This window comes from Phascolarctos cinereus, unplaced genomic scaffold (assembly GCF_003287225.1).
Source record: "Phascolarctos cinereus isolate Bilbo 61053 unplaced genomic scaffold, phaCin_HiC Scaffold_1;HRSCAF=81, whole genome shotgun sequence".
NCBI lineage: Eukaryota > Metazoa > Chordata > Mammalia > Diprotodontia > Phascolarctidae > Phascolarctos > Phascolarctos cinereus.
Genome location: NW_027555514.1, coordinates 258,209,980 through 258,234,737, shown reverse-complemented (window position 1 = coordinate 258,234,737; position 24,758 = coordinate 258,209,980). Strand labels below are relative to the sequence as shown.

The window sequence follows — 24,758 nt, the reverse complement described above, 5'->3', positions numbered from 1 at the left end:
GTAGAAATGTTCATTATGTTAAGCTGCTATGGTAGAACACTGTAGCTAAGAACTGTCATCCATACCAGTTGTTTTTGGCCCAAAAGTGATTGCTCATCTTTTGTATTTTTATAGTAGATTTTATAGTAGATAATCCTTAGATCATGTAAAGTCTGTTGCAAGTTCCTGTTCCTCATAAAAAAAACCCAACAACCAGTTTTTCCTTTTGTACTTAATACAAGTTGGTATGAAGCATTTTTCTTTAAAAAAAAAACTTCTTAAGTACAAATGTTGCAAGTCATGGGTTCAGCTACTTTTTTTTTGGGGGGGGGGGTCATTCAAGAGTATGGTTTACCAGTGAGCTTATTGAGAAAAACTGATAGAATCAAAGGAAATTCTATCTATCTATTTATCTATCTACTTATTAATTTTTAAGCTAAAGGCTGCTAATGTGTGCCCTGGGACACTTACATAATTTCCCCTCATTGTAGAATGAGCACTGCATTTTTACTAGTTAATTTCCAATTTTTATATCTACACTGTCAACTAGGGACAGATAAGATCCATAGTAGTAGGGGTACATTCAGTTTTTAAAAGATTGTTCTTTGATATTCTAAACTTGACAAATACTCACAAACATCAACATTTCTATATACAAAAAAGAACAGAATCTATTGCTTGTAGCTTTTATTTTTAAAATTATAATAAATTCAGCATATTAGTTTCAAAATTGTCTCATTTGACTATGCCTCCATTAAATTGCTTTTCTTTGCATTTTTTAAATGTTTCAATGACTTTCAGGCATCTTCACTAGCCATCACCTCTTCCCCTCTCCAAAACCTCATCCTTCTCCCCTGCTAAATAAACTATTCCCTGTAACAAGTGAGCACAGATAAGCCAAACAAATTCATATGTTGGCTGTGTCTCATTCTGCATCTCTAGCTCTTAATAGATAGATAGTATGCTTCATCATTGGTCTTCATTGTGTGGATCATAGCCTTAAGTGTTTCAGGGTTCTTGACAGTAACAGCCCATGTGGAAAAGGGACCAGCCATCTTCACCAAATGTGGACCAGCTGCTGCCAGCAGGCAAGCAGCCTAACTGAAGTGGGAAGCCACCTTGAGGGAGAAGAAAGATGGCATGGCCCAGTTGTGTCATACTTCCACCACTAGTTCCCCATGGAGATAACCTTGGACCAAGAGGCCAAGAGCCCTCGGAGCAGTGCCTCCAGACTACAACCTTTGCTTCCAGGCTAGCACAGAGAGCTATAATTGAGGAGAGCAACCCTTCAGGGGAATAAACCCACCGTCCTCAACACTGCCACCACCAACCTACTGATCAGTTGTCATTGATGGGCAGGATTAGCAGCACCCCTGCAGACCACTGGTCATGCCTTCAGAGAAATAGCTTTTCTGGAGAAGGAGGCAGCCATCCCTGCCTGTTGTTGACTAGTTTCTACCAGTAGAACAGATAAGTCAGACTAGCTAAAGCCTCAGAGCATTCTAAGAGAAGAAACAGAAGGCAGCTTGTGCTAGGAATGTCCAGCCGCCACCGCCACCACCACCACCACCACCTCCCTTCAGACATGAGGAGAGATGGACCAAGCCCCTGAGCCAAAGAGCCCTGGAGACCATCTGCCTCCTTGGCATCCATAGCTACTGTGGTTTTATCAGAGGAAATGACATGAAAGAAGAAAAACACTATCTGCCTTGCCCTTCTACCTGAGGGATCGTGGGGCTTTGGCAGCTAACACCTCTGTTCTTTCTTTTTAGAGAAACAGGCAGAGACTGCCTTCCTTTTACATTTAGATCCCTAGCACTTCGCACAACATTTTGTACATAATACGTGCTAAATAAATGCTTTTTTTCATTTGTTCATTTTTTTCCGTGTTGTAGTCATAGAAATTATTCACTTGGTTCTGCTCATTTCATTCTTCCCAAGTTAATCTGACTTCATCCCTTTCATCATTTCTTACAGAGTGATAACAAGCTATTGCATACATATACACAACTTGTTAAACCATTCCTTGAGGGTCACTCCCTAGGACTCCACAATCACAGTGGCTCAAAGCCCTCAGTTCAGAAGATTTCTAATAGGCAGAGGTTTGACTCTGGGCATAAGCCAGAGTGATGAAGGTAAAAACCAAGTGACCAGAAAGACAAAAGTGAAGAAGCAGAAGGGTCTGTGAATAAAAAGAGGCATCAGGTAGTGAGGGAAGAACAGGCCTTTTCTTGGGATGTCCCTCTTCTTTTAAAAGGCAGTGGTGTCAGCCCAGGTTTCTGCGGGAGAGTCCCTCCTGGATCCATCCCACCAGGTTCTGTATGCCTCCTTCCTACCTTCTTGTCATCCTTTCACTGGTTTTTCCTGCCACCTTCAAAAGTCCCCTGAGTACCAGCTAGCCAGATGGTTTGATAAAAGCCCCAGAGGGTATGACCCAGCCCCATAGCAAACCAAGAATGATCGTCCTCACCGATACAGACTGGTTCAGGGCGGTTCTGGGCCAGGGGGACCTGAAATCTCACCTGGCAAAGTAGTTGTCATCTTATGTTCTTTTTCAAATGCCATGAAAGTGAATGAGCACTCACTGCCTCAGTTAAGGTCCTAGCGAAACAACCATGGACAGCGGACAGTTGATTTTGCTTGACAATACTTGGTTACTTACTGTGACTTGGGGCAGCTAGGTGGGGCAGTGGATAGAACACTAGGCCTGAGTCAGGAAGACTCATCTTCCTTGGTTCAGATCTGTCCTCAGAAGAAGTGTCAGTGATAGAAACAGAGCATCTCTTTTAGAAAACAAACTTCAGTCAGAAAAAAGCAGACCTAAAAAGTATTGCTTGGAGAGCCTTGCAGAATCCCAGGCCCCAGGATATTTCAAGCAAGCTCAAATTGAAACCAATTTCATTAAAGGGTGGAATTCCAGAGGTCAAAGGATACCTTAGAAATGATCATTTTATGGGTGAAAAGGCTGATACTCGGAAATCTTGAGTGATTTGTCACATAGCTAGTTAATGGCTTAACACATTGCTTAAAAGTTTACCCAACATACAGGATTTGGCTTTTATCTTTATTTATGCGTGACCCTTTTACATTTTTTTGCAGATGCTTCAAAATCTTGAGTGCTAATGGTGAAGCAAAGGTATTCAGACCAAGAGACCGGGATGATATTGTTAAAACTGTGATTGAACCCATGGCATCTGAAGGACTAAGAACTATATGTCTTGCATTCAGAGATTTCCCAGCAGGAGAACCTGAGCCAGAGTGGGATAACGAGAACGATATTGTCACAGGCCTAACATGCATTGCTGTTGTGGGGATAGAAGATCCTGTGAGACCCGAGGTAGAGAATGCTTCTGTCAGTTCAGTTCACCTGCCTCTTAGGGGGACAGTTAAAGAGCATGATCGCATCATCGGTTTTTTGGTGAATTTTGGGAGTGTGACTATTTAAAGCTCTTATTTCTTTGGAGTCAGGCAAAGGATGGTTTGGAAATTGTTGGTTAAAAAGTTCCATCTTTTAAAGATGTTGATGTGTTTTCAAAGCATTAGGCAGATTGCTTGTTTTTGCGGTGATTGATGATACACATATACTTCTTACTGTACTCAGGTTATTTCTTTTATTCATGGGTTTTGTTCCATGGGTTATGAGTACATATAGATACTATTGACTCTTTTCCCCTCCCACACCAGTTCTTTGTCAAGGAAAACCATTCTAACGACTTCCCCTTCAGACTAAATTGAAAGCTTGTCAAGTTTTACAGATGGAGGCGATCTTTGCCTGTCTTTGTCCTTTACAGTGATGGTGCGCTGCTAACATGCTCTTCCTATGAGGACAAAACATTGAAGTTTATTTGATTTTATTTAGCATTTCAGAATGAAAGTTCTTCAGTTTTTTTTTTTTACAAAGTGTATTTTTAACATGAAAAGTTTTCTTCATGTGGATTGCTTGTTTTACCATCTTAGAATATGAGAATTGGGTATGTTAGTAGGTGAAAGGAAAGGACAGTCCCACTCTTCATAAATGAATTATTTATAAGATTTTAATTCCAAAGCTGTGTCTTCCTTCTCTACCTATTCTCCAGCATGTTCTGGGTGGGATTACTATGAATTATTTTGTGGGGCAATGCAAATTAATTGCATATTTTAGCCTATTTTTTCATCTTATGTTATCAGGAGGGTAAATATGCAACAACCCCCCAAAAATCATGTAGCTTCAGAAGCTAAATACAGATGACTTATTATCTGTTTTACTTCACTTTTTATTTCTTTTACTGTTTTATTCTACTTTGCTGATGTAGATAATCAAATCTGAACACTGTCAAAGATTAACCAGTATAACCATTCACATACATGATCTCTAAGCTGGACCACAACTCATGAAAAATCCCTAGGAGTCATTCTCATTTAAGCTTTAAAATTTATAGCTCAGCTAAAATCAGTGCATGTAAAGCCAACATCTTGAAGAATTAATTATTTTGTATTACAAAACCAAGGTTTTATATAGTGATTAGTTTTAAATTTTCATTATTTGAGTGAGTGTTGTAGCAGCACAGACTTTTAGATAAGATTTTTGCTTTAGGAAGTACAGCATCCTTCTGTGCATATTTAATGTGGATATGTGCATGTGAGCACACATATATAGTTGATATACACATACATTTTGATACTTCTGTGGACCTGTAATCTCATGTGGAATTGGGTACTCCCTGTAATAGTTTTGGCTACATGTATGTGTAATGATGAGGTTCTTCCATGCAAACCAGGTACCAGAGGCAATAAGAAAATGCCAGCGGGCTGGAATTACTGTGCGGATGGTCACTGGTGATAATATTAATACTGCTCGTGCTATTGCTTCTAAATGTGGTATTTTGCATCCTGGGGAAGATTTCCTGTGCCTAGAAGGTAAAGATTTCAACAGAAAAATAAGGAATGAAAAAGGAGAGGTAGGTTGTTTGAGTCCATCATTGAATTTATTCTTAATAATTTTCAGCTAAGGCAATGATACTTGGCAAATATTTATTGCCACCTATGGGCAATACATTGTTCCAGGCACCATAGAGGTAGGAAAGATAAAGGAGACATACCTCTGTCCTTTAGCATCTTCTGTGCTAATATTAAGGGGAGGTAAAATACCTACACAAATAATGATATTATTTTGCCCAACTGGTACTCTAGCTTAGGTGGGAAGGTCGCCAGAGGTAGAGGTCCAGTACAGTTGTGGAATCAGGGAAGGAGCATCATGGGAGAGGCATTTGAGTTGGACTGGAAAAGACATTGGAGATTTCATCTGCTAGACTGTGGAGGGATGGGGAGGGAAGAAGATGATGCATGAAACCAACAGCTAGGAATACTGGTTGGGCTACAAAGGCTACAAGGGTCAGGCTTGCAGAGATTGGACTTTGTTCAATAGGTATTTGGAAAAATGTAGTTGAAGTTTTGAAATTGAGAAAGTGATCCAGGCTGTATAATATTATCTGGGGAGTGGAATGGAAGGTAGACTGGAGGGGAGAAAAAATGGGCGGCTGAATGGCCACTTAATAAATTAGCATTGGCTGGTTTTAACCCTGATTAAATTTGCAGATTGAACAAGAACGCATAGACAAGATTTGGCCAAAGCTTCGAGTACTTGCTAGATCATCTCCTACTGACAAGCACACACTGGTTAAAGGTAATCAGGTTTTTAAATAAAAATGCTTAGCATTTCAGATGATTAAAAGTATAGTATTTATTTTTTCTTAGTCTTATTTAATATTCTATTTTTTCCCAATTACATAGAAACACAATTTTAACATTTTTTAAAAAAATGTTGAGTTCTAAATTTTCTCCCTCCCTCCTCTCCTCCCCACTGAGAAGGGCAAGCAGTTTGATGTAGGTTATACATGTGTAGCCATGCAAAACACCAGTGTTTCTGAAATACTAACTTTTTGGATACTAAGTAGGTTGTTGATTCTTAAAACTAATTTTTTCTTTGCTGCCCCAAAAGAAACCAGTTCATTTTCTTTGATAAACTAAACTATTGTAGTTAATAGTAATCTTTAATTATGCAGCGTGCTCTTAAAATGTTGTCCTTCTCAACGTTAGTTTGTTTGGAATTTGTTTGGCATTTTGGGTGACTGTTCCTCTGACAGCATAAAACATTTGCATTATAGGCTGGAAGACAGTTACCTTGTGAAGGAAAGAAAACCTTTTTAAAAGTACTAATTTTTGCTTCGTTTTAGGTATAATTGATAGCACTGTCTCAGAACAGCGACAAGTTGTAGCTGTGACTGGTGATGGTACTAATGATGGCCCTGCACTAAAGAAAGCAGATGTTGGATTTGCGATGGTAGGAATTTAAAGGGTGTTGATGTTGAAATGTAACATATTGGTTGGCATGCTGGGTGCCAGTTATTTTTATTGCTATTAACCCAGTTATTTCCATTTTTTAAAATTATTTATTATTTCTTTTTTTCCCATGCACTCCCCATCTGAAAAATTAAAAACGAAATCCTGGTAACAAATAAGCATGGTCAGCAAAACAGGTCTTCCTATTGGCCATGTCCAAAAATGTGTCTCATTCTGCATATTAGTCATTTAACGTATGTCAGGCATCTGCTATATGCCAGGCACTGTGCTGAGCACTTGGGGTACAAACAAAGGCTTGAAAAGGTCCCTGCTCTGAAGCAGCTCACAGTCTAATGAGAGAGAGGCCGTGCAAACAACTGTGCACAAACGTGATATGAGCAGGATGGACTGGGGCCGATGTCAGAGGGAAGGCGCGCAGATTAAGGAGCACTGGAGAAGGTTTCTTCCAGGTGGTGGGATGTCAGCAGGAGGCAGAGATGAGGGAGAGAAGTCCAGGCATGGGGGACAGCCAGTGCAGATACCTGCAGGTGGGAGAGGGAGTGTCCTGTGCAAGGAACCAGTGTTTCTGGATCCCAGTGTAGGTGGAGGGAGACTGGAAAGGTAGGAAGGGGCCAGGTGATGAAGGGCTTTGAAAGCCAAATAGGATGATATTTGACCCTGAAGGTGGTAGGAAACCACTGGAGCTATTGAAGAGGGAGACGATGAGGTGAGAAAGAGGAGTTTGGCAGCTGAGTGGAGGGTGCAGTGGAGTGGGGAAAGGGACCCACCAGCAGCTGTTGCATCACTTCTGGAGGGGATAACGCTCTTCATCCTTGGTCTTCTGTAATCATGCCTAATCATGGTACTGTTGATCAGAATTCTTAAGTCTTCCAAAACTTTATTGTTACAGGGTTGAACTGTCTCTTCTTTTTCACATCCTATTAGTATTCCATTTTACTTTTATACCATAATTTGGTCAGTACCTCCCCAATTGATGGACACTCCCTGAGCTTCTTTTTCTTTGCCACCACACAAAAAAGCTTCTCATAAATATGTTTGTCCTCTTTTGTTAATCCCCTCGGGGTATAGGCCCAGACTGCAAGGCATCCAAAGGTTATGCACAGTTTGGTAACTTGGGGAGCATAGTTGTCTTCTACAAACACTTCCTATTAACAGCTCCACAAACAGCATCAAATGGGCCTGTTTTCCCATAGCCCCTTTAGCATTTTAAAACTTACAAGTTGTTACAAGAACAGAAGGGGGGGTGGGGTTGGATCTGTGAGATGTAAAAGTTAAATTCACAGGATCATAGAGCGGAGGTCCTGGGGAGGGGACTTGACAGCGGTCACCCAGGCGTTAACTGGCAGAATCTGGAATCCGATCATGATCATCTCCAAATGCAGCACACCTTGCTTTTGTATTGTGTGTATGAATGTGAGAGGAGGGAGACAGGACCATCTAAACACTGCGACAGAGCAGAGCAGGGGTTTGCTACGGTCGCAGAATGTTCCAAAATGGAGGGGGCCTCTGTGTTCCTCGGTCTGGACCATCTCCGAAGAGGGATCTCCTGCAGCAGTTGACATGGTCATTCCGTAGGGGCTCTCTAGTCCTAGGTTTGCCTCACTGTACACCTGTAATAATGTCTTTGTTGGGTTTTTGCCATTGAACTGGTGTGCCCGATTCACGAAACACTTGTGTGCTGTGCTGATTTCCCTATTAGGGAATTGCCGGAACTGATGTAGCGAAGGAAGCATCTGACATCATTCTTACGGATGACAACTTCACGAGCATCGTCAAAGCGGTCATGTGGGGACGAAACGTTTATGACAGCATCTCCAAGTTCCTTCAGTTCCAGCTCACGGTCAATGTTGTGGCGGTGATTGTTGCCTTCACGGGAGCCTGTATCACTCAGGTTGGTGTGCACAGCTTGGGGTTTTGTTTGGTTTGGTTTTATGGGGCTTCTTTCTTTCTTTCTTTTTTTTTTTTTAAAGAAAAGTACAATAACCACAGTAACAAGTTTTGATGCCGTGTTGCTTCTTACATTGTAAATACTGAAAAATGTCAACACACATTTCTGAGTTCCAGGATATTTCTGAATCTTTCTGAGGAAACCTGTCTTTTTATAGGACTCTCCACTTAAGGCCGTGCAGATGCTGTGGGTAAATCTCATCATGGACACGCTGGCATCCCTCGCTCTGGCAACTGAACCACCTACTGAATCTCTCCTGCTCCGGAAACCTTATGGTAGAAATAAGCCTCTCATCTCTCGCACAATGATGAAGAATATCTTGGGTCACGCATTCTATCAACTTGTGGTAGTCTTTACCCTCTTGTTTGCTGGTAAGATGTTCAGCTGTAGCAAAGCTTCAGTTAATGTATTCCTATTCTAACTGAATAGCCATCCCTGATGGGTAGAATAAACTTTCTAAGGCATTGAGCCTTAAAATTCCTGCTTTTAGAAAGCAGGCACTTTTGAAATGTTAACTTATCACCATCTCCCTTGAGACCAAGCAAAGGATTATTTATCAAAATAACTTCCACACCTAACTTAAATGCATTCAGTGTGTTTTATGTGCGATTGCAAAATGGCATTTTTTTTATTATTTCAGGGGAAAAGTTTTTCGATATTGACAGTGGAAGAAATGCCCCTTTGCATGCTCCACCTTCAGAACATTATACTATTGTGTTTAATACCTTCGTGCTCATGCAACTTTTCAATGAGATAAATGCCCGAAAAATTCATGGCGAAAGAAATGTGTTTGAAGGAATCTTCAATAATGTCATCTTCTGTACAATTGTTCTGGGCACTTTTGTGGTACAGGTAGGTGGCTGGGAAGGCATTTCCCAATCGGATTATTGTATCAGTGATAGCTGATTGGTAGGCTTGTCATAAAAGTGACCTCCAGATGACAGCCATGCCCCTCTTAGCAAATCTTCATTGTACTGAAAAACTAGTTTAGGTTAGCCATTGTAGAAATCTGACCTACTCTGAAATTCCGCATTTTTGAAAGTTGAGTCGAATTTGTTTGGGTATTACAAGTGCGAAGTGTGTCTTCATTCCAGTACTGACCCTGTAGAGATACTTGATGATCTCATATGAAGCCTAGCCTGATCATATGTTCTGCATCATCAGTATTTTTTACTGTCACGGTTTTGCATTTTTGCTGTTTTCCACACCTTTGAGGTCATTTTTAAAGTTGCCAGTGCATTTTACATTTTGAAATGCTATTATCAAAAAAATAAGCCTTTTTAAGATGGGGGAAATAAATGTTGTATAAATAGGAAAAATAGAAACTTTCCCCACTTTTCAGAAGAAATCCTGAAATAAGCAAAATGTCATGACTTTGTATGTAAGAGACATCATTTACCGATCTAGATTATGTATGTCTTTATGTAGCATTTAGCCCTGTGACATTTTTTGCAAATGATTGTTAGTAGTGCTGTTCTGTTTTATAGATGACAGAGTCTGGGCCCAAGACAGATATTAAGTGAATTGTGCATGATCACACAGGAAGTCAGTGAACACAGTACGATTTAGAATTAAAAAGTGAGCCTTTTCAGCAATAGAACCAGCCTTCTTAAGTGTTCTCAGTAATTACCAGTAATACTAAGTAATTAAAAATAAAGATTTAAAATTTTTTACTGTTTATGTACCATTTACTATTGTACTTTGGGCACTGGAAAATAACTTTATACAACTTTATTTAATATTAATTTGGGCTTGTATCAATCAGCATGGAGGAGATGCCCCTTCTTTGCAAAAACATTTCCATGAAAATATTTCCTATAAGTTTAGAAAAATTGTGTCCACATAATCATAAAATTGAACTTAAGTTTCTTGGCATAACAAAAAATTTGTATTTAAATTTGCTATACTTTTTTTTTAATTTATTTTTTGTCATAAGAACTATGAGATTCAAATGTGTATGTATGCCATTGAGGAGACTTGGTATCTTACTTTCCAGCTGTGGTCAGTATGTATTGTGCAAAAAGATACTGAAATCTAAAACATGCCCCAAATACACTTATGAAGTCACTTTTAAAAATGAGGTTCATCTCTTCTGCCGTTCATCAGCTATGCGGTTTAAAAAAAAAAAAAGCAGGATGCCGTGGCATTTATGGTTCAGTCGGTATAGCACTGGGCCTGGAACCTGGGTTCAGATTCTCCCCTAGCTACCTAGGAGCCATGTGACCTTTGGCAAAACACTTAGCCCCTCTGAGCCTCAGTTTCCTCGGCTGTAAAGTGAGGATGAGAACACTAGCACTGCTTACCTCTCTTGGTTTTGGGTAAGCTCTTTGTAAATCTGATGATGCTCCCTGCCTTCCCAGGGGGCACTAGGAGGATCACATGAGATGGTGTTGGTTGTTGGGAACCGTAAAAGGGCTATACAAATACCCATAAATCAGGCAACCTCTGGGAGCCTGTCACCTCTCCTAAACAATGCATGGGGTGAAGTCTGTACCAGGACATAGAGTTTCCATATTGGGAGTTTCTGTACCATTAAAATCATATGCCCTTTTGACATATTCCAACACTAAAATAAGAGCTATTTTTGAATGAACAACTATACATCTTTTTTCCTTACATACTTTAATAGGTTTAATCTATAAATATAGCTATTTCTTTGTATGCTTTGTTAATTTAAGAAAAAAAGCTTCAGAAGAAAAAACATAGTGTTAAGTTGGAGTACCACAAATGTAGGAAAGTGTTGTTGTATAGGATTTCATTTGGGTTGTATACATCAATCCAGTCTTGATTTAATTACTAAGAATTAGGTTTTCGTTTCTTCATTTACATTCCCGTTTTTAAAATAGGCATGTAACTCAACTTGGTGAGAGAGCATTATCACAGATCATTATTCAGTACAAATATTATGGTTTTCCCAAATGCTTTTTAAACTACATCAGTAACCACCTACAGCAAAATATAGACTACTTTATTGTAATTAGCATCTTCTTTTTAGAAAGATTTTGCGAAAAGAGTTGGGGGTTTTTTTTTCAGTTTAGAAGAAAAGCAGTTATTTATTTAAAAGAGCTGAATATTCCGTTAAGAAGAGAATTGTTTATTAAATAAATCTGTCTGATTGCTCCCCCAGATAATAATTGTGCAGTTTGGTGGAAAACCTTTCAGTTGTGCAGAGCTTTCAATAGAACAGTGGCTGTGGTCAGTATTCCTAGGAATGGGAACATTGCTCTGGGGCCAGGTAAAAATCTCACTTTTATTTGTGTAAGGCTTTAAATCACTTTAGATTTTTTTGCTAGGTTTTTTTTTTTATTAACTGTGTCTACTACTTGATTCCAGGTAGGTGTCATTCTGGGAATCTGTTTCACAAAGATTTAAGGTCTGTTTCAGTTTCTCACTTTGTCTTCACAGTGAATATGCCTATGTATGGACTGAACCTGATTTCATTGGTGTAGGGAACGCTGCAGATAACAAAATCCCTTCTACCAGTGCAGGTCAGCCCATTCTCTGCCACTTCTAGAGGAGAGAAAGAGGTTATGATTTGCCGAGGGCCAGCTTGTGTCCAAGGCATTAGACCACACTGCTGCATGAATTTATCTATATTTTTAAAACTTTCTAGGCTTCTCTACTGAGAATATAAAAGCAGTTTATGGAACGAACCTTACTGAAAATCACTGAAAATGAGCTTCTGAGTACCTATGACACTCAAATTGTTAAATCATTTTGTTTTAGTGACTTTTTTTTTCCTATTCATTTACAGAAGTAGTAATGAATACTGAATTAATGTTTAGGTCCTGTCTAGTCTGAGGAAACTAAAAAGAAATGCCAGGCTATGCTAAAGTTTTTAATGTGTTTCTGTTATGTCATTGCTTGTCATTTTTCCCCCCAAAGGCATAGATGAAAATGTTATTTATAGTTATTTATTCTGAATGTGCAATCAGTGTCCTACTTTTCAACATAAACATATGTAAGGATTGTGTTAATGCATACAAGTTATAAGTAGCATGAGTAGCATTCTTGAACTACTTAGCTGCCCTCCACCAGCATTTATGGTTTTAGCTCACTTTTCTTTAGAGGCTTTTAACATAAGCATGCACAATATATACATGCATACACGCGCACACACACATACATACACACGCATGCATACATACGCATGTAGATACGTGTGTGTGTGTGTGTGTGAAATAATCTCTATCATGGTTTACCCTTTTTAAGTAATTTCAAAATCATCTTTCAGATAATCTACTCTTAAGTTGGAACTCAGTTTCCTTTAGTTTTCCTTTTTGCTTTGGGTCACCGTCCTGGTGGTTCTCCCCAAGCCAAGCAACAGTCATCTTACAAAGAAAAGCCTTCTTCTGACCTTCCCAGTGACCTTCCTGTATCAGGAATCCCACATACATTTATTGTTCTTGCTGCTTTGAGGAGTGGAGGGGCATGAATCTGTGTTATATACAATGCTTTTGCCAGTCTTAGTTTTTATCATCTATTCCAGTGTTTGCCAAGTCAGTTGAGAGCTTTTAGTTGCATTATTTTCTAGTGATATAATTTTTCTCTACTGTTGAAAGAGTTTATGTGTATAAATTTGTTTTCACCTACGGCAAAGAGAACTACCACTGAATTTGCATTTTATTTGAAACAAAATATGATGTCATAGTATATTTGTAAAGTTTGGGGCCAAAATTAAATGCTCAATTAAGTATAAAATATTAAACGTGTAAACTACATTTCTATCCATGTAAGAAAAGATAACAGTATTTCTAATTAATGGTTAACTTATAACTTGATTGGTAGGATCCTAATAAGAGGAGTAAGACATTTGTCATTGCATCTCCTGTGTAAAATTGACCAGTTTAATTATATACTTGAATTATTCTTAGAGATCTTCCCCCTACTTCATAGCTCATTTCAACAATTCCAACTAGCCGTTTAAAATTCCTTAAAGAAGCTGGTCATGGGACACAGAAAGAAGAAATACCTGAGGAAGAACTAGCCGAAGATGTTGAAGAAATTGATCACGCTGAGCGAGAATTGCGACGGGGACAGATCTTGTGGTTTAGGGGTCTGAACCGAATACAAACTCAGGTATGGGTGGGGAGGGGAGCTGGGGGATGCTCGGGGCAGCTATGGGCTGTTGTACTTGGGGGAGGGAATTAGAATGTGCCCTTCACTCATTCTGACCTTCCCAAGCCATGGTACCTTAGGCCTTTGAAGAGTAGTCTAAGATGACCGAGATGTACTTGCTGGTGTGCAGTTGTGTCTATCCCTCACGCTCCTTTTTTTTTTCCCCATTTTCTTCTTCTCTAAATGCTACTCTTGCCTATTTGCTCTATAAAAAGTGCCTTTTTCTTTACTTTTTGTGTGTTTATAGATGGGATGGTCCTTTCTCTTGTTCTCTCTCTCTCTTGCTGAGCAAGCTGTCACAATCTCTGATTCCTTGCAGATGGATGTAGTGAATGCTTTCCAGAGTGGAAGTACCATTCAGGGGGCTCTAAGGCGGCAACCCTCCATCGCCAGCCAGCACCATGATGTAACAAATATTTCTACCCCTACACATGTAGTGTTTTCCTCTACTACCGCTTCTACTACTGTGGGGTGTGAGTGTGTGTTCCTAAGTGCATGAAATTAACATTTCCTCCTTCACACACCTGACGTTTCTCATTTTCTCCTTAATGTTTAAACTCATTGTTCAGGCCTTTCATAAAGCTTTTTTTTTTCTTTCATAAAGTGGTTTGAGACCTCAAGGCTTTTGTTTTGTTTTGTTTGTTTTTGGAGGGGGTGGCAATTTTTCCTTTTTTTTTGGCGACTTAGATAAAAGATAAAACAAAACCAAATGTAAGCCTGAGTATGAAACTTACGAATTTCCCTATGTGCTGAACTTTCCTTTATTCACATAGGGAATGATTTGGGGGTATAAAGTTAGTGAAACTGCTATAAGTGTTTGAGTATATGCCTTTAAACATGTTTATACTGCACTGTCCCCGGAAGCGTACAATCTGAAACTGATCCCACTGTTCCAAGAAAGGGCATTTTAAAAGCTGAAAATGAATGGGATCTTTTTTTTTTCATTTTTAAGTTGCTCAGTTTGGAGATTACAGCCCTGAGCTAGCTGGAATAAAAGAGAGCCCTTGAATATGAGTGGCTTCTGAAAGTAATCTTGTTGGGTCTGTGAGAGGTATTTTTATGTGTCCCTAAACTTCAGGGTTCTGTGGTATTGATATGTTTAGTTCCTTTGAAAGGTCCCATTTAAAGTCATTTCAAATGATTCATTAGACTAGTTGTGTTCATCTAATTCAGCAACGTTAAAATGTGGGGAAATGTTATGAACTATTCATTGACAATTACATTTCTGTGATTTTCCATTTATTGAGATGTATTAACAGATTTTCCCCCCTCCAGGGTTTCAGAAAGTATCAAAGTCTTAAAAGTCTTGTGATTTAATTATTTCACCTTTACAGTGAATTCCTGGTATGCAGATTATCATGGTGGATCATCCTCAAGATAATGGGAAACTAAGGGTATTTAACAAATATGTAGCACCTGCCTTACTCACACTCACCCCAAGAAAGTTGTTGACCTCTAAGGGGCCCAACTCAATCTGGGGCTAAGATCTGTTTACTGCTTACCAAAGGGCAGGGAGGTGAACACTGATGACAAGTCAAAGGAGAGGAGATTTTTCTGTTTGAGCACTTTACTTTTCAGTTTTCTCTCTCTTTCTATTAGCAGAGCTCAGAAGTACTTCTGGAAGTCAGTGGGAGGAGGGGCATAGTAGTCCTTTGTTTGGCACTTGATACTTACTCAATGCTTCATATATATATATTATCTCATTGCAAGATAATACTGTTATTCCCCCATTTACTATGGTGAGGAAACTGAAGCAAAGTGAGATTCAATGGCTACCTAGTCACATAGTTAATAAGAGCAGGGATCCCAACGTAGGCCCCTAAACCCACATCAGACTGCCACCCCAGGGGAGGAGACATGTGCAAAGAACTCTCTCCTGTGATAAGAACACCATTTTTACCACTTTTATTTGGGAGTGTTGTAAAGTTTGGCCTTCTCAAAAAGAATTTAGCAATAACCGTATGTAATTTTTCTGAGACTGAATACACTCACCATTTTAACAGCTAGTGTAATTTAAAGTGACGCAGCTTTTCTACATTGTTTTCTTTGAAATTCATCCCATTCTTATAAATAAAGTCTTAGAAGCATTATGACTTTAATAGGTCTTAATAGGCCAACTTAGTCCAAGGGCTCTAGATGTCCTCAGCAGCACCTTCAGCTACAAGTTCAGCGCAACTGTTTCCCAGTATGGGCTCCCTCCTGCTTTCTCCAGCAGTGCCTTATCACTAAGTGATCTTACTCAAAGTTTACTTTTTATGTTCATATTTATTTATATTCATATATTATATATAAACAGGCTTGAGGATTATAGGACTTTCATCCAGTGAAGTAAAATAAAGCTTTCCTAGAGTGCTGCCTCTGGGGTGTTTCATTGTAAGAAATCTAGATCCCATTCACTTAGGTTCAGACTAAGACTGATATTTGACATTTCTTTAGCAGCTAAATGTTTGCAAGGTATTTTATACCTTTAACAGTTCAGAAATTTCTCTGGGTAGCCAGTAAGCCAAGTCTTGGGTGCTTTTTCAGTTTCCACCTCAGAACTTCTGCTTGGTTTCTATCCTTTCTGTTAAGAAGAATGATCTTCAGACTAAAAAGAGCCAAGCATAAATGGTGAAGAGAGAATGGAAGCCCACAGTAGATGAGGAAGTAGCAAGAACGTTGCTCCAAATGAATCCAGCACCATAGTCCAGGGCATTATGTTCAGTGGACTAGAAAAGGTTTTGCTCTGATCGCTCACCTGTGTGTGAGTAATCCTGAGGAAAACTGTGAAAACCAAAAGCTTCCAAGAGGCTAGACATGGGCAAATGCTACCTTTGCAAGGGGTGGACAAAGAAGAAGGGAGATTACAAAAACTGTGGACCACTGAATGGCCTTTGACAATAGTTAAAATTCCAAAGAGTGATTTCTCAGCACTTAGTGAAACAGTGACCAGTGGGAGTTTGCACAGGTTTACCACAGATTCAAACTAACCTTGTTTGCTTTTTTGAATAGGGGAGACCAAGACAATGCTCTAAACACCTCTAGATTTTTAGCATCGTATTTGTCTTTTATGATATTCTTTTACGATTAAATAGGGACTGGGTAACTAATTGGATTCATACCTGATTGAATGACTTTCTTCATAAATTATAGATCAGTGTTAATCAGTAAGGAGTCCATTAGTAACTTGCCACAGGGCCCTGTTTTGTTTAACAGTTTTACTTGTGACTTAGACTCAAAGAGATATGCTTTGCTGATGAAACAGAGATGTACTGGTGACAAAATTAGGATCCAAGATGATCTTGGCAGGTTGGGAAAATAGACCCAGACCAACAAGAAGCCGAATAGAGATAAAAGCACTGCACTGTAGAGCATGCGGGAGGCCTGGTGTAAATGGCCCCAGCGTTGGCGAGAAGTTGAGAGTTTTTGTTGTCTCTGAGCTCAGCATGACATGTTGGCTGTGGCATAACTCCTACAATACCTTGGGGAGCACAGCCTTCATGTGAACTCCTATTCAAGAGCCCTCTCCTCTGTCTTTGTGCCAGTGGGCCTGGGCTGTCAAGGGCTGGGCCTCACTGGCTGGCAAGGCCAGAGTGAGGCAGAGTGGAGATGTCTCCAAACATTCTGATTGTCAGATGATTGGGGGAGCAGGAGCATCTGGTGAAGGCTGCTTAGAAGGGTTGAAGTAGTGGCAACCTGCTTATTAATGGAGGCATTACACATGAATGAAGTCATGAACATCTTAGAATATTAAAGTAAAAAGTGGTGACCAGATGACAAGCACTAATGATTGGGCTATATTTGATTGTTCTCTGTGACCTTTGGAGGATAGACTTCTGTTCTGATAAGCGCAACTACGAAGTGAATATATACTCAGTGTTTTCCATTGACTTTGATCATGAAATAACTTTTGATGACGTGGTGGCTAGGTAAATGACCTGGCCTGTGTTAGGTGGCATGGTCTTTAAATTGCTTTATTTCAACATAAGAATTTTCCCTACAGACTTGTTAGAGACTTCAAAGTCCATAGGCATTTTCCTGGGAGTTCTCATCCTCGTCTCTGTCATTCATTCTTACTGATAAATTGGGTTCAGACACCACACTTGGCCATACTGTCATACTTTTAAGTTACACAATAGACTCCACTCAAAAAACTCCTTGCCTACAAGACATCATCAAGGCTCTATAAAAGAAGTGCCCTGATTGATGTTTGAAATGCAGCAGTATGTAAAATAAGTCTGCTTTTAAAGTGGAAACTTAAATTCTAGGGTCTTCTTTGCTAATCCTTGGAAGTACTTTGATTATAGCCAAGGAAAAATGCATTGAGTCTATCTTGAAGGAAATATTAGATTTCAGATTATAAACTTGTTTCAGTGATCAAGATTTTTTTAATGAACTGAGCATAAAGTTTTATTTATAATTAACTTTTAATTTGTAAATCTACCTTTTGCCTTATTTTTATGCTATATATATAAGATTTTAGGGTTCTTTCCCCATTTTCTCGTCTTTATGTAAATGTTAATAATAAGAAGAATAGCTAACATTTCTATAGCACCTACTTTGTGCCAGGCAGTGAGTTAAGCACTTTATAATTATTAGTCTCATTTAGCTTTACCAAAGAGTATAATGCACAAACCACTAGGATTTGGAGTTGGAAGAAAGGTCCAAGTCTTGAGTTCTTACTGGTACTTCAGAGGCTGTAGGCTCAGAACTTCCATTAGTCTTACCCTAGACTAGAAACTTAAGCTCAGTAGGTACTGTGCTATCTTTCACTCGAAGTGGTACACAGTTTTACTAAATAAAAATATACTGCAGATTAAGCCTGAGATTTTGGGGCAGCTAGGTGGCGCAGTGGATAGAGCACTGGCCCTGAAGTCGGGAGGACTTGAGTTCAAATCCAACCTCAGACCAGACACATGACACTTACTAGTTGTGTGACCCTGGGCAAGTCACTTAACCCCAATTGCCTTAAAATACACACACACACTCACTCTCTCTCTCTCTCTCTCTCTCTGAAGGTTATTGTAATGTTAGGCACCTGAAATATATGTGTGTTTGTAATTATTATCCTTATTCACTTTGGAAACAAATTATTGTATACCTGTGCATGCTTAAGAGTGTATGGTGCCTCATCTTAGAAGAAACAAAATATACACACTTATCAGCTAGAGAATAATTTACAAAGCCGTGAACACAAATGTGAACAGATGCAGTGCTGTATACTTAATTGTTGAGACTACATGGAGTATTGTACCTACTCACAATTAACAGAATTGTACCTGATTTGGGATTCATTGGAAAAAGGAGAAGTCTGAGCCATAGAAAGGGCATGTATGTATCTTTTAAACTAGGTTGCTTTTATTTAAAAAATAATGAAAAATAAAGTGCTTGAAATGTTTTCTTTCATTGGAAGCCACACTGAGACTTGCTCAATAAGATGGTTGAACTCTTTTCATGTGGAGTTCTCTATGTTAAAACCTGCTTTAGTTCATCTTTTCAGAAAGCCTTCGCTTCGTTTGGGGCGTTGACCTTACATCTTTTGGGTTCAATGAAAGACTTAATAGGAAAGTTTACGTGCCCATTGCTCTCAATAGGAAGATGGCGCTAGAGAAGGCACAGCGCCTTCTGTGTTCATCTTCTTCTCCCCTGTGGCGTACGTATACTTTGTTGTTTAGGATGTGTTTCTTGAATGGAATATTCAAACTCATTAGGGAAATGGGCATATACTCAAATATTTATAACTGTTAATGTGGCATAATTTGCATATTTTAAAGGGATTTTTTTTTTGTGTTTTTTGGTTTTTTGTTTTAATTAAGGGCATAGAGGAATAGTTGTCAATTCATTGTTGCATTCAGCTTATATTTGCCTGGCTTTTTCATAGTTGGTGCTCCCCCACTTCCTAGCATGATAAATAGTGACCCTTTGTGCTTGAGTTTGTTCAGCATTTTCTGATTGGTTTCCGATAAACATTGTAATGAAAATGGGCTCAGCTGATGTACGGTGACGTTTTTGTTGTGCTTTTTTTTGCCTCTCTTATTTCAATGGCTTCACTTGGACATTGACTTTTAAAGTCTTAGCCAGTGGCCAGTGACATGATTATTTTAACACAACTTTAAACTCGAGACCTCTTGATTGTTGGAGTGTGTAGTTCTGTCATTCTTGCAGTGTCTTACTAAAATGTTTGGTTTTTTTACAGTGTTATTGCAAGTCCCACTGCACATCACATGCACATATGACTCCCTCATACCTTGCTGTGTGTGGATTCAGACTCATAAATGAGCCATTCTCAGTGGCGGCCCATCTGTAACCCTCTGACACCATTCTCTTTGCTCTCCTTGCAGATTCGAGTGGTGAATGCATTTCGTAGTTCTTTATATGAAGGGCTAGAAAAACCAGAGTCACGAAGTTCCATTCACAACTTTATGACGCATCCTGAGTTTAGGATAGAGGACTCTGAGCCTCACATTCCCCTTATTGATGACACTGATGCTGAAGACGATGCCCCCACGAAGCGTAACTCGAGTCCTCCACCCTCCCCCAACAAAAATAATAATGCCGTGGACAGCGGAATTCATCTTATAATAGAAATGAACAAGTCTGCTACCTCTTCATCCCCAGGAAGCCCACTACATAGCTTGGAAACATCACTCTGATCGTAAGCTGAATGTTAACACTCTAGCTGCATTGTAAAGAAACCAATTGAAACTGGGTCTTTTCACACATTGTGACGGACAAGATGGTATTCTTGTCTTGGACTTCAACAGAAGATATACTTGTACGAATGTAGATTTATTTTTTTAAAACAAAAAAGCTTTCCGCCAGACTTTGAGGGTGCTTTTTGGGGGGTGGGGAGTAATGAACTCTGACTGATAAACAGTAACTCGGCCCCAGTGGCCTGTGGATCATCGATCCCCCTGCAGAATGGTCCTGAATGGTGTGTTTAGCGAAGCTTTAGTTTCTCTTGATCCTGGAAGGGGGTGAGGGAGGAGGAAGGCTGAGAAAGACAATGGAGCCCTGGATCATTGGATTGATACTTTAATTTCTGCTGTTGGCTGTTAATAATTTGGATTATTTATGTTTATAAATGATACAGATCTGTTTACAAGGTTTGTAGATACTTTTATTGTTCCTGTTCATAGATGGGAAGCTTCCTTATAACTGATGCAGAGAAAAATTAGTCCTTCAAATACTGCTGTATTTTCAGGAAAAAGGGTGTTTCTATTGAAACTGTACTAAATTTTTGCCTACAATTTACCTTGTTAAATATTGTAGATAAATTGCTAATACTGATAGCCAAATAGATAACACTAATGCTTTGTGAAAACATGAGCAGCGGTGTCCTAATGAAGTTATGGCCTCTGTCCTAATTAGTTTCTTAAATACATTTACTACTTAATGGTTTTGAAAACAACTGTTTAATTTTTAAAAATTTTGAAAAACTTGCTAAATACCTTTTTGTTCAGAATTTAGTAGATTGTTTAATGCGGGACATCAATTACGTAATGAAAGTTGCTTGAAATGCTTTTGTTATTTCAGGCAAATTGAATTAAATCAAACTACAACAAAACCTTAGTCCTTTTTGTTTTTGTCTAAACCTGTTAGTTTAGTGATGTCTTGGTGAACTGTGAGTGAACTGTGTTGATTTTTCTAATAAATCTTAAGAAACCTTCATAAGGCATGAGGGCTGTTGGCATTTTGGGGAAAAAAAAAGGTTAGTAGTAGCATACATGTTTTCCTTTTGTTTTTGAAACCTGTTTGTAAACATAAATAAACACGCCCTTTTATTAAATAAATATGTAGCTATGTTTTTTTACAGAATTTTCAGCTTTTTTACGGAACAGTTCTGAAAAGTCGGTACTTCAGAGTGTGATTTATTAACCTCATTGACATAATATCACTATGGTAGCAGCCAGCAAGCCCTGTGAAGTACTTTTAAGTGGTAAGCACATACGAGAGTCTGAGGAAATAAAGGTGTAGAGTTCATCATGTTTGGTTTTTTTTTTGTTTAAGTAATGAAAAAACATTTCCTTTGTATTAATTTTCACTCTTAAGTGGACAAGCAATGAGACTAACTGAACAGATTTGATTATTAAATGGAACATTATTATCTTAGGTCCACTTTCCTCTGCCTGCCTAGAATGTCTTTTCTGCTGGGCCCCCTCTTCTGTGCCCTACTCAGCCCCCACTCACCCCCACCCTCCTCCTACCCCTCCACATCTCGCTCTTCACCATTTGTGAACCAGTGTTGGTGCTGGGGCAGAGGTGTCCGTGAGAGCATTGTCAGCTACCATCGTTTACAAGAATTACCCCATCTGATGGGGCTGATGAATAGCTTAACTTCCTGGTGCTTGCAGTTAGGAGGACTCTGTAGAATAGGATTTGTGTTTGATCTGACCTATGTGGTCACCATCCTCTCAGATCCTGAAAGTCCATTGGCTCTACCACCGTGTAGAAGCCTGTCTTCCTTCAGAAAGGTTTACTGACAGCTACAAGGCAGAAAGGTGCTGTCTGCTGTGGTCGAAAGAGCCCTGGACTTGTCATCGGGAAAGCGGAGTTCTTGGCCACCTCTTCCACTAACCTCCTGTTTGACCTTGCACAGACCAATCATTTAATCTCTCCTCTTTTCTTATCTGGAAAGTGAGGTGATGGATTAGATGATCTCCAGAGTCCCTTCTGGCCCCTCTACTTAGTTACTGAAGGCTTCAAGCCTAGGAACTGAGACAAAAAGGGAAAACCGGTTGGTGGTTCTGCTTTATTCTGAATCAGCTGGAGGTAACGGCTGAAGTTCCACAGGCTTAGCGATGCATTTGCATCTGAGGATGATTTGTATTCAGCTCTTACGCAGATATTCAAATTTTTTAATTTGAGGCAGTAGCCTTCCCTAGTAACCTGACTTCTGACTGCCATGTTGCAGTAGTAAGACATTTCTTATTGGTATATACGTCCTTCTCTCTTTGACGCTGTATTTTCTGTTGGAGCTTCCAAGAGCAGTATATCAACTAGAAAAATGCAAGTGGGCTAGTGAAGGACGTGATGCTGAGAGCTGAAAACAATAACTGAAACTCAGCTGTTTTATGTCATCCTCTAATGCCCTCCCCCAAATAATTAATTTTGCATGCTGAAGATTTCAGATTCTTCGTATGTATTTTTTTATTTTCTCATTCATTTCCTAGTGTTTGTGTGGAAGCTAGGGAAAGGGGGAGCATGTCAAGCATGAGTCATCGCCATTTTACTGATGCCTGATGGGGTAATTTTCATAACACATTACTGCTCGACTATGAAATGGCAGTTGTTTCTAAGCAGATATGCATTATTTCTATTACTGTCATGGCTTCTTTTGATATGTACAAGCCAACCGAAATATCATGATGTTGAGATTTTTTTTAAATGATGCTTACCATCTGTTTTTGCCACTTGAGCCTTTCGGTTTTTACCTCTTTGTAAAAGTTGTCGATTCATTTTAATTTCATAAATATGCTATCTTTGTGAATGGGGACTGACCTTTTTAAATACTAGAATTTATATATCAAATTTTGAAGTCAAAACAATCTCCTGCTGAAATCTTCAGGTTTTTTTAATCAGCCACATGAAAAATCCATGGGTTCATAGCATTGAAATGTATTCACTCTGTAGGGAAACCACAATGTCAACTAAGTCCAGGTTACAGTATTATACCTTCCAGCACACACACTATCCTCACTCCTGGGTAGCACAGTTCCATTCTCCTTGGCACTGCAAAACTTGGGTTTTAGTGTTTAGTATTACAAGCTTGAAAGAATATATTTTCTCATTTAACAATGCCGATAGGTTATAAAATCCATCAACAGTAATTAGCGGTCTTTCTGTAAAAATTTAACAAATTTACCTTTTAAGCTTTGTTTATATGCATAATTCACCTAACTAGCAGCTTGGTGGAAATAGTGTTTTTTATATTCATAATTCTTAAGCAGGCTCAAATTGCATATTATGTAGTATGTTACATAAATTTGGGGATTTTTCTGACTAATGCAAGAAGCAGACATTGATCATAAAGCAGTTTCTGGCTGCCCTGTTGTCTGAGGGAAAGAGCGCTAGATTTGGATTCAGAAGACCTGGGTCTGAATCCCACCTCTGGCATGTGCTGCTGTGACCCTAGGCACATCATTCAAGCTCTCTATTCCTCAGTTTCCTCTTCTGTAAATGGAGATAATATCTGCCCTGCCTACCTCACAGGGCTGTTGTGAGGCTCAAACGAGTACTTATGTAAACTGCTTTATAAACCACAAAATTATAACAATACCAGCTGCTCTTATCATCCTAATAAGATATTATTTTTCTGTTCTGTCCAGTTAAGATTTGTATGTACATTTCACATAATTCATTTTGAATTAAAAATGAAATTTCTTTGGAGAGCTTACCAGAATAAGAAAATTAGGATTTAAAAAACAACAACAACAAACCATTGATTGTTATCTCATGGCAATGTGTTTTATTTATTACATACTGTGAACTGTAATTATATTGTAAACTTCTGCCTTTTAGCCTTTCTGTTTCTCCTCCCTAAGCTCTATAGGCCAGGTGGCATCTTGGCATCAATGAATGAGCAATCTATTTTGATGGCTGTGTTGTATGTATTTGTGGATTGCAGAATAAGGTATTTACCAAGTATATATAAGAGTAATCTCACAATCTGAACTTCCAAATATCTTGCCAAGGATGTATCCAACTTGCTATTAGAATGAACCTGGTTAAAAATAAATTTAAAAACAAAAGGTCTCCTACTAGTTTAGTTTGATTTTTACTCTTATTTTGAGAAATTCTGAAATGAGCGAGATGATTTTCAGATGTGTATATACATATATGTGTATGTGTTTATATATGTATATATATTTATATATATATATATATATATATATTTATATTTATATATATATATATATATATATATATATATATATATATATATATATATATGTGTGTGTGTGTGTGTGTATATATATATATTCAACTTTTAAAAGAAATGTTCTTTTCCAAAGGTTGCTTACTTCATTCCCTTTTTCATGTCCTCTGCCAAGCCTTCTATTCTGTAAAAGACTATGGCATTCCCATTCGGTGGGTGAGCAGTCACTACCTGCTTATTAATTGCAAGGTTACACTGAACACACTGGTGCATCTTTTATTTTCTGTTAGCACAAATCTGAGGGGCAAGCATATGAAGTCTGGCTTCACGGGGAAGAGTTTACATTCTAACAGGGGAAGGAAGCAATGGAGGGACAGAATGGCATTTTTGGTCTAGATATTAACCACAGTAATGATGAGTGGAGCCTTTTTGGGGAACAGACTGATACACACTTTGCAGGAGCGTGAGTATGGTTCCAAAACCAGAGAGGCAGCATGGCTTAGTGGGAGCTAGCCT

At 38.8% G+C, this 24,758-nt stretch overlaps 1 protein-coding gene across 1 annotated transcript in view; it reads left to right on the top strand.

Moving 5' to 3' along the window:
* Positions 1–24,118, top strand: part of ATP2B1 (ATPase plasma membrane Ca2+ transporting 1) — a 67,162-nt gene extending 43,044 nt beyond the window's left edge. Inside the window, 11 exon segments of the mRNA XM_020993513.2 lie at positions 3,079–3,316; positions 4,737–4,916; positions 5,554–5,641; positions 6,192–6,298; positions 8,018–8,209; positions 8,424–8,637; positions 8,907–9,118; positions 11,394–11,501; positions 13,163–13,345; positions 13,704–13,790; positions 19,705–24,118. Coding sequence (XP_020849172.1) covers positions 3,079–3,316; positions 4,737–4,916; positions 5,554–5,641; positions 6,192–6,298; positions 8,018–8,209; positions 8,424–8,637; positions 8,907–9,118; positions 11,394–11,501; positions 13,163–13,345; positions 13,704–13,790; positions 19,705–20,016 — 1,921 coding nt within the window. The 3' untranslated portion in view covers positions 20,017–24,118.
* The last annotated feature ends 640 nt before the right edge of the window (positions 24,119–24,758 follow it).